At 41.5% G+C, this 10,749-nt stretch overlaps 1 protein-coding gene and 1 long non-coding RNA gene across 5 annotated transcripts; both read right to left on the bottom strand.

The window, feature by feature from the left end:
- Nucleotides 1–2,026: 2,026 nt before the first annotated feature.
- LOC127344821 (protein LURP-one-related 8-like) lies at nucleotides 2,027–3,050 on the bottom strand. Its single transcript, XM_051371154.2, has one exon. It carries the CDS (start codon nucleotides 2,958–2,960, stop codon nucleotides 2,358–2,360), a length of 603 nt encoding a protein of 200 aa, XP_051227114.1. The 5' UTR covers nucleotides 2,961–3,050; the 3' UTR covers nucleotides 2,027–2,357.
- A 445-nt stretch (nucleotides 3,051–3,495) lies between these two features.
- Nucleotides 3,496–9,249, bottom strand: LOC127344820 (uncharacterized). Of its 4 annotated transcripts, none has more exons than XR_011755954.1 (8): nucleotides 8,730–9,249; nucleotides 8,458–8,540; nucleotides 8,031–8,233; nucleotides 6,121–7,611; nucleotides 5,824–6,002; nucleotides 5,540–5,746; nucleotides 5,301–5,440; nucleotides 3,496–4,094 (listed from the first exon to the last, which is right to left on the bottom strand). It is a non-coding gene; the product is annotated as an uncharacterized lncRNA (long non-coding RNA). The 4 variants fall into 4 exon arrangements; XR_011755955.1 differs by having other exon boundaries at nucleotides 3,496–5,440; nucleotides 8,730–8,842; nucleotides 8,923–9,249; XR_007878254.2 differs by having other exon boundaries at nucleotides 3,496–5,440; nucleotides 6,121–6,246; nucleotides 7,500–7,611; nucleotides 8,730–9,241.
- Between the last annotated feature and the right edge of the window lie 1,500 nt (nucleotides 9,250–10,749).

Raw genomic sequence — 10,749 nt, 5'->3', positions numbered from 1 at the left:
ATGACTTTATAAAACTAATCTTAATGAAATACAAAATATAAGAATGACCTTATGCATATAATGCCTTATATGGCCATTTAGGAAAAGTCAAAATAGGATTTAAGACTTTTTAGTAAAAAAAAGTTTGTAAACATATGATCTGAAACATTATTTAAATGGGATTCTGAATATTTTATTTTGTAGGAACATTTAGCAAATTTTCAAAATGAGTTTATGTTTAAAGAGAAAATCGAAATAATATATTTTGAACAACACTTTAGAAGGTCTAGAAACAAAATACAATCAAGTTGGATAGTCATCATAATCAAATCATAAAGTGTTTTTAAATCAAGCTTTAGAAAATTAAAACAACTTTGGAAAGTTTCATCATGAATACATGATAATCAGTTGGGTTTCGAGGCCGCTTTCGACCCTCTCTTAAATCAATCACTTCATGTAACGAACAAATAGCTTGGCGGAGACCTCCAGGTTACAGGTTTTCCACCATCGGGGGTGTGTGTTGCGAAGACGTAAACAAAAGGCATTGTCATTGCTATCTGCCTATGTTTCTTCGAGCTTCAGCAGTTTGTATTGATGGGCGGGCAGATCTGCCGTGTCTTGAATCACGCGCCTGCCGTCTCACTTACTTTTGATCTTCAATGAAGGACTATCATGGGGTTGCAACTGATTGCTTGCTGGCGGGTTCTGAATAACTCGAGAGATTTGAACCCATGTGGGTACAGCGCGGTCCTGAAAAAAGATCGATATGAAGAATTGTATGTATGTTCCATCAAGATTTCGTGCACGAGTTGCAAAATGTAAATTTTTCAAATCTCATCGCTTAGTACCCCGAACATTATTATTGCATGTTTGATCGATAGAACAAATCTGGTTTCACTGAGATTGTATAATCTGCAGAGAGGAGAAGTTTACACATATGCATAACTGCACGATGCGGAAGAAGGCAAGCAAAATTGTCTCTGCAATCTCCCCTATCAATCTTGCCTTAAATTCAGAGCCGATGCACACGTACCATCACCAGCTGGACTGACACGACAGATTACCCAGAAAGTGTCTGAACACCAGCCTTTCTCTCGGCCCTAACTGAATTTCGTTCCGATCCCTCCCAGGTCCCAGGTGTGCACGCCTCTTCTCCAGGACGGCATGGTCCCAGGAGGCTAGCTAGCAAGGGGCCAATCGACGAGTCATGTTCCTGCCTACCAGTCCACATGATCGAAAAGGCCGGACAGAAATGCTTCCACAAATATGATTCCATGTTTCCACCTAGCGCAGAAATTAGAGGAGAAGACGAGAAAGGATGTCTCCCTCTAGTGATCTGGCTGATCCCTTTGAAGAGATACCAAAACCAGAAGCTGGAAAGCCACGAAACCTATGTATGTACGCAAGAAGAAGATGGTGACGGCACTCTGTAGAGCACAAGATGTTATCGCCAAGTCGAGAAGCTGAGAACCGTATACAAAAGAATTCGTAGTACTACTAGTATTCTTTTTCATTCCTGTACTGGGTATCTATATATAATTCCATCCATCCTTCCAAAATTCACGATTTGATTTCGAACACACACACATACATAGACGCAGCAGGAGGAGGGAAGACATCCATGGATATGAGAATGGATCCAAAAGGAGATTCAATTGACCATATACCAGTATATGCATTCGAATTGGGGGCATCACGGAGCAGAGCCTGCTCTCATGCCCACACACATCGATCCATCCATCGATTTTCACCAATCAACGAGTCATGGTCCTGCCTAGGCTACCAGTCCACATGATCGAAAAGGCGGGACAGAAATGTTTTGACAAATATGATTCGATGTTTCCATCCATCGTAGAAAGTAGAGGAGATGACGAGAAACAATGTCTCTCTCTCTGGATCTCTCTGGTGATCTGGCCGATCGCGTTGTAAAGATAACAGCTCGAAAGCCACGAAACATATATATGTGCGCAAGAAGATGGTGACAGCACTCCGTAGAAAACAAGATGTTATCTCCAATTCGAAAAGCTGAGAACCGTATACAAAGGGATTTGTCCACTACTAGTATTCTTTTCCATTCCTGTTTCTAGGTATCTACAGTTCGATCCGTCTTTACAAAATTAACGGTTTGCTCTCTGACACACACATACACACGCAGCAGGAGGAGGCAAGACTTCCATGGATGGGATCCAAAAAGAAATTCAGTTGGCCATATACCAGTATTTGCGAATTGGGGGCGTCACGGAGCATAGGATGCTCTCATGCCCACACACATCGATCATCCATCGATTTTCACTCGTTCATAACCCCAAGTGGAAGGGGCAAAAAGAGCTAGCTTGACTAGATCAAAATACAACAAACAAACTATATAGGTAACTAATTTACGTAGACCAGCTCCGGAGGAGGGACGGCCTGGCGAACATCTGCTCGAGCGCCACGACCACGGCCATGGCGAGCGACACACCGACGCCGGGCTGCACCACCAGGCGGAACACGTCCGTGCCGACCACCTCCTTGGGCCTCACCTCCGCTACCGCGCGCCTCTCGGCGTCGTACATCACGCAGCACCGCCGCGCGTATGACCCCTCCACCTCGTACGACGGCGAGGGCGAAGCGCCCCCGCTGCAGGCAGTGACATGCGCCATCGTCTTGCCCCTCCCGCTCCGCCGGACGGCGTAGACCGGCCGTCGCGTCTCCTCGCCGGGGAACACGAGCCACTGATCTCCCTGGAGGCTGAACCGCTTTCGCCGCACGGTGAAGGCGGGGCGGCCGGCCGCGTCCATGAGGACGACCTCGTCGCCGGTCTCGGACGCGTAGCTGTCGACGCGGTAGGCCAGGTTGCCCTTGGCGTCGAACACCGTGAACCCCTTGCAGTCGAACAGCAGCGACTTGCGCCACACTGTCAGCGTCGTCGGCGCCTCCTCCGCTCGCTCGGCGACGGCGCTGACCGGCCGTGGCACCATATTCGGGTGAACCTTCGCCATGTATGTACTGTGTTTGATGGATCGGGAGGAGTCTGAGAGCGGACAGGTGGTTGCCGGGTAGCTAGCTGATTCGGCTAGGTTTCTTGGTTCTGAGGATGGAGTCTGCGGTAGGCGGTACTTATATGGAGGTCTCGCTCCGTGATGGACCTGAAAAACTGTACGCCTGCTCAACGACAAGCAAAGGCATGTTGCTGTGACGTGCGTTGGGACATGGGTGACATGGGTTGCTGCTTAACGACCTCTTCCTCCTTGATTAATAACTAGTACAAATGCCCGTGCGTTGCCACGGGTCTTCCGATTTCATTTCTCGATGCACATATATAACTTACAACTCACTACAAAAATTCAAAACAAATCAGAAATTTCATAACGTACTGTAACATGATAATACCGAACACAACAACAAGACATACCATGACTATTGCAATGACGAGGCTTCCTTATATCCAGCAAAAATGAGATGATGTCTGAGATTGAAGTACAACGAATGCATGCACAAGGCCCTACAATGAGTGGATAAATAAATGAACTCCAGTTTGTTTATCACACAACTAAAATGATGTAATACTATCCAACTCAAATCTTGTACATACGTCTAGTAACAACAAATAAGAGGTGACTACATATTATGCCTGATTGAGAAGATCTAAGAAACAACCCGGTCTGTCAAAGCAATCCTAAAATAATCTTCAGAATAAATATGGAATGAAATGAAATAAAAATATGGTTGGACTGGTGTAGAAAAATCTTGATACGGTACGTCCCATCGATTACAGGCATGTTGCATGCGTCTTGCCTCAGCGCTGGCGGGTGTAGAAAAATCTAGTACTGAGCAGCCGGAGAAGTCAGAGAGAGATAAATAAAGGGTCAACGAGATTCACTGGTTCTCTTTGCCTCAACGCGCACACATGCCTATTGAGCGCCACCGGATCGCCGTCTCCTACTGCCAATGACACCGAACGGCCTCCACCGCCGCCTAATTTCCCCTGCCTCCCGCTCCTCTCTTCCCAGCATCTCGCCCCCACCCCTCATCGCCACAAGCCGCATGTCCTCACCAACGACAAACTTGTCCCACTCCTCATGTCCCTCACGCGAAGCCTCGCGATGCTCCTCCCCTTTTAGTCCATCAGTGAACTGTGCAGGAGTCAAAGACAAATGAAAGAGTCATAAAGCTAATGAGAGATAAATTCATGGCGGCCATATGATGTAGAATCATATGCTAATACTATTCTGGTTGGTTCCAATTGTGCTATAACTTTTTATCGGAGGGCAATCATAGTGTTGACACAAATTGTAGTCTACATAAGAAAATTTTATATCATAAGAAAATTTTATATCATACTAACATTGTATGTACAAGGAACGAAGGTGTGTTTTTTTTACAACTAACGAAGGTGTGTTTTCTCTTGCAAGTTGAATCCAGTACAGTCCAACTGCGAGCAGAATATAAGCTACTTAATAATTTGCATTATGGTCAGTCATTGTGTTCGGCATATGCTGATGCACATGTTTGAGATGTCACAGTAATCCCATCTTGCCAGCAAAAGGAAAACAAACATGTAACGGCTATAGGTTTTAAATTGTAGGTGAGAAATCAAACTTGCAAAATATTTTGACATTGTGTCGAGCCAAAAGAAGCCCATTGTTGTCGTTATTTATTGCCAAATTATGTGGAGCCAAAACAGGTCCCTTGAGCTGATGTCTACCTCTTTTGTAATGATTCTACAATGTGCACACATATATTGCTTGCAAATATTTTGATATTTTTGTAACACTTATAAAAGTATTACGTTCTCAAATATCTGTAGAATTTACATCATATTGGAATATATTTGCAAATGTTTGCGCGATCAGAATTTACATCATATTGTAATTTTGTAACCCTTCTTGTATTTCTTTATAAACGCCTACCCGTAGGCAGTAGGATACCAATATGTAGCAATGCATCTCTATTTTTTCAACACAAGAGATTAAATCAATTGATATTTCAATGCAGTACCTGAACTGCAGCATGAAGTTTAAACAATGGTCCAGCTGAAAATAACATCAGTTATCACACAATCTACTCTCAATAAAAATTGTGAGAACCTATCTTTCCAGGCTAAAAGCCTGACAATAGTTCATCAAATAGCTCTTTTGTACCAACAAAAATGCATTGGATATTGATTTGATTAAAATTGTGCCTGCAAGTTTCTCATGGTCATATCGAGATGGCTGTCCAGAATTTTGTATATCCTAGATGATCCATCAGCTTTCTAAACAAATGAATCGCAAAGACAAGAAAACACTCACTTCCAAATGGGAATCGGACGGAAACATGTTGGTTGTGAGTGGACTCACCAGAGTGGCAGTGCAAGAACTCGACTCATTCTGAAAATCATTATGCAGTTCTCACATGGCAAGAGTACAAAAAAGGATAACCAATATTTGTTTCCATTCAAATCCTCTATGGTGTTGCAACGGACTGCTGTTGAACTCGCCTGCAATTAGCCATATGATGTTGTGAACAGAATAGTGTGACTTTGGAGGGTTTCGGGATGCTTCAAAAGAATAAAAGCTAATGAGATATGCACATTTACCTATGATATTGCACAATTTGGCTTCTGGAAATTTTCCTCCACCGAGATGCGTGGCTTCTGAAATTTTTGTCCCCCCCCAGAGTGTTTCAGGTTGCAAGAAAGAAAGTTGTTGCTAGAGTATGAAAATTTTCTTGCTGAAGCTTCAGGTATGTCTTTGGGAGTTCACGCAATATGATCTAGGCAAACGAACTTGAATGTCCGATAAGGCTGCAGAAGACAATTCTTGAATGTCCCATACAAAATGAATCTAGTCATCTATTTCTAATGTAAGTTCAAGAACTTACGCTGGTTTGATGCACTCAGAGAGAAGAAACCCAAATAACAGGTGGTTCTCAACTACCTATACTTAGAGAGACGCGCAGGTTTTAATTGTGCTGGCCCACGTGGACGACGAAGCACGACGATGATGCGACCAAAGGAACGCTGAAAGGCTTGACGTAGTGGGAGAATAGGGAATAACGTGCTTGATGTACGTCAAGTTCCATGAAAATAAAAATAAAAATGAATAGGGAGAATACTACTGGTTCGCACATATAATAATACAAACTTACTTGATTTACATGTATTTTATAAATCACTACCTGATCTCATGCCATAAAGTCTAGACCATGCGCATGATAAGATATGTCATCCTCATAAAGTTCCAACATTGTATAGTCCCCGCAGAATGCAAGCCCCGGTAGATCAAGAATAATATGTTGAGATATCTAAACCAAAATACACATAATAGAACTCTGTTAAGTAGAATTGAGTATTTCATTGGAGTCACATAAAAGTGAAGGTATCCAAATCTGAAGGTTTACTTGTTCATCAAGGCGATGGAAAAGAAAAGACAAAACTCTCCTCAGTAATGAAGGTAAATCTATTATGGCTCTTGTCTACGACCTAAGTTTTGAGGGATACTCCAGTTCAGGTAGAAGCAAATAAAATGGGAAAGTAACTAAATACCAATGCAATTTATGTTGGACGAAGTTCATTTTCTAAAAATAAATACATTGCCATCTAAAAATAAATATCAATTTCCAGGTAAGGTCAAGAATCAAGCTGGTAATGATGAATCTGCACCCGTCAAGTTATCAACATTTAAAAAGAATGTAATTAGGCATTGAGTTAGAAACAACAAAATACAACAAAAGACACATTGTGTAAATCAATGATGAAGTTTTCTCTGGAAAACCAGTTTTCACTCCGCAGCAAAGTTTAGCTGCCTTGAACTGGCATAATTTTATTAAAAATAAGATAATGAATTTTTGATGACCCCAAGTTGCTGTTTTTTTATCACTTGTTATTACTTGCCTGTGACAACTTTCCTTGGATATCATGTCTATAAAAATATTGCAGAGAAGAAAAGAAACGTAGCCAATCTTAATTACCAATAGCCCAAAATTACATAAATCCATCCAATCAAAGCCAATTGGAGATCTAGGCATAATACCAGGTGGCGCTTTTCTCTACTGCTTGTAGACCAACACACTGTTTATAGTACTAACTTTCCAACTCACCTTGTGGCACTGATCGGTCTATGGACACTATTATTATAACCATGACATCACACACTCCGATCCACTAATGGAAATCCCAGTAAACATCATTGTCAGCCTTTCTAAGTTCCTAGAAAATAGATTTGTCTGTAGTGGTATAGAGGAAATTTTTTAAGAGGGAGTTCTAATTTCCAACAGTGCCAAATGATTGGGAATAAGGTTATAACCACACAACCTCAGCCAGAGATTTTGATGTCAACTGCATCAAAAAGATTGGCAGTGAAATTCTAACCATGTAGAATGGATAGTTCAACTTCCAACAACTCCGCAAATGAAGTAGGTCGCAACACCTTCGATGAATTTTCACTAATAAGCATAAATCAACTATTTGGTCAACTCAATAATTACCCCTGTTTTTCAAACTGACATCACAACGATTTCAAAATATACACCCGTATACGGCAAGATATCTTTCTCACCTTGTGGTCACTCTAGTTCTTTCCATCCATTTTATCCATATGCAACTCTTTCTCATCCCCCGGATTGCAGGATCAGGTCTCTACTCCACCTAGCTGATGAAGTATCAGAGTGCTGCAAAATGCAGTGGAGCCTTGAAAGGAAGTACAGGTAAAATAAATAAAAAATTAGCAACAATGAGAAGTGACCACACGTATATGGCGTGCAGATTGCACTACACATTCTCTCTATCTCTTTCTCTCTCTTGTATGTTGACTTTCCCTTTCTTTCCTTGTTATAATGAATCACCTATTATCGCTAAGAGTTCTTCAATCCCCGAAATGCTAGCGAACAAAATTAAATTGGACAATAAATCTGGTGCTACCAACATGCCTAAATGAACAAGAGCAAATCATATAGGTTGGTGTACCACTAAAACATCATCATATATAAATCTCCGAGGCCAATCTCCGGAGCACTATAAATTTTAAGACTAAATAAAATCTGCAAATCTCCTGAGCAGTATAAATTTTAAGACCAAAGAAAACCCGCACCTTGAAATTCTCATGGTTGTGGGGTGTGGCCCGGCTAATTCTCCACCAACGATTCATCGAGCGGCAATGGCCTCGCCCTATCCCCTTCCTCCCTGCCATCCGCGGCCGTATCTGCCAATTGACGATTGGCGTGCTCCGGCTCCCTTAGGCGCTGGGTTATCGATCAGTACGGGCAGTATCATCAAAGCAGCTCTATGTTGGCGCTGCAAAATAGAGATACAATGTTATTATATAACAGCAGATATAGCTGCTAACTATTCTTTTGAAAAAAAGTATTTATTAAAATTCAGTTTGGATATTTGTAATTGATATAACATGACAAAATAATATTTTGTTGTTGCTCCATAGAAAATAGTCATAGCTGAATCAAAATTAAATACTCAAAAAGATGCATGTGGGGAATGGGATGGAATAGATGATCACAGACCTTTTTAGACAACAGTGGCTAAGCTAGGTGATGGATTCTCCAGATTCTTGATGCCCAGCTATCGGGTACATAGATACCAAAGTCTGCCAAAAATTAAAATACAGATAGATCTGAAGTTTTAGTTGCAGATCAAATGAATCACTTTGTAAAGCATGAAAGAAATAGCACATGAACAAATAATGGGATCGAGAAGTACATATAGTAATTCGAGAAATATGTAGCCAGTGAGATGGAAGTCCGGTGCTGAAGAAAAATACAAGAGGAAAACTTACCAAACCAACTTTGTCCACCCCTTTGGCAGTATGACTGTTGTGCGCGTGAGGACATAGAAAAATAGAAAGTCGTCTCTCCTCCTTGATCTCTTCTTAAATCCATATCTTGGGTGCTGAGAAACAATGGAGGCCAATGATTCATTTGAATCAAGAAACATTGGAGGCCAACGATTACCGCCGAGGATTTGCTCACCGTCGTCCCTGACTTCCAGATCTCACTGGCTTGGTATGGGGCGGATGTGCTTGTACGGGATCGTGGTGGTGCGATTGCGAGGAGCAGGGCTGGCGGCACGATTAGGAGAGGCATCTGACTCCAACAGCTCATCTCTGGGTGACGGTAGGGGAGAACTTGCGAGGTGGATGTTCTTGTAGAGCATGGCGGCGGCGGGATTGGGAGAATGGAAGGGCTGGCGGCGCGATTTGGGGAGGAAGAAACTGGAGATGAGATCCATCGATGGTCTGGTCTTGTTTTTTTTTTCGCTGAGGCTTGGCCCATTTGGAGACGTGAAGGGGCAAGTGCGGCCCAGGCGGGTCCGTGCGGGGCGTCGACGAAGCCTAACGACGAAATTGTTGGTCGTAGTGAGAGGTAGGCAGAATAGGGAACATGTTCCTCCTTTTTAAGTAGTGTAGATAGTATCGCCATTGTTTGGATTAGCATAAAAATAAACTAATAACGACGGCTGCATACGCAAGACCGAAGCTACTCCTACTAGCAAGAACTTGGGAGTGAACTCGTTCAAGGATTGGACAACGTTTTGTGTAGGCCAAATCTGGGCAGTTTAACTTTTTTTTTTCTTTTCGAAATGGAGACTTAGCTCAGGCATCTGTCGATTAATGCAGACAGCCTTTTATTGTCTATTAAGTTGATACCCTCTTTGTTCGCAAATAGAAGATGTACGTTTTAGACATTTAATATAAACTAGATGCACACTATAAGGAGTGAATCTACACACTAAAAATAAACTAGATACATGCTAAAATGATTGAATCTACAAAAAGCTGAAAACATCTTATATTAGTGAGCGGAGTGAGTACATCACAATAATTATTAATCGTATGTGCTAATACCGATTTTTTTTAGTGAAGTGTGACTTTTTGGTTTTGTGCCACTTCCTCAAACTGCATGTACTTGGTTTCTGGGGCACATTTTCGAAGTGCCTCTACTTGCTTTGGGGGCATGCTCTTATAGTACATCTACCTTTTGTAAGGCACTTTCTCAAGGTGCCTCCTTTTGTATTTAGGTGTATTTCTCAGATATCTTGGAATGTACATGTTTTGGGTCATTTTTTCATATTTATGCAAATATTTTCACAGTCAAGTAAAGTAGACACTTCTAAAAGTGGTCCAAATTGTTTTTAAGGCACAAAATTCAAATTCAGGGCACTTTAAAGTGCCCAACATATTCAATCGTGATGTACCGTGTGCCCTAATCTTCCCATAGACTGATCTATGTACTTAAACCCTTGTGTCATGAGAGTCATTAACTTTATGCAAAATAGAAAATTAGCTAAGAATTTGAAACAATTAATCTAAAGTAACATGCATGCACTGCCATCTACTGAAGATAAAGCAATGTATTAAAAACTTACAAGTCACCGTTACATGTTGAATGTCACCACGTTTGGTAGTTGCAAAAATGGTCAACTTGATTATGCTAAAATTTCAAGTATTTTTCATTTCATGTTAAAATTTGGACTGTTTATTTGAGAGCTAGCCGGCTGATTTCAAATTTGGCATCACTCAAATTTGGCACCACACATACACAGAAACATGGCACTTAGCCTAGACACCTTGTTTTACTCACATCGACATGCATGATAAAGTGAACAATGACCCTCACCAAGAAAAAAAAAACCCCCGCTAATATGATTTCAAAGCATGGATTGCACTTAACATACATGATTTTACTATCTAAATTGCAATGTTGATTGCCCTTATTTTACATGTTGTATAACTTGTAAAAACATGACTAGCGGATTGGAACTTGTTCTAGATAAGGAGTTTTCCAAAAGGACACAGG

Source organism: Lolium perenne, chromosome 3, assembly GCF_019359855.2.
Source record: "Lolium perenne isolate Kyuss_39 chromosome 3, Kyuss_2.0, whole genome shotgun sequence".
NCBI classification, from domain to species: domain Eukaryota; kingdom Viridiplantae; phylum Streptophyta; class Magnoliopsida; order Poales; family Poaceae; genus Lolium; species Lolium perenne.
The sequence above is the reverse complement of the archived record's forward strand: the minus strand, read 5'-3'. Positions and strand labels throughout refer to the sequence as shown.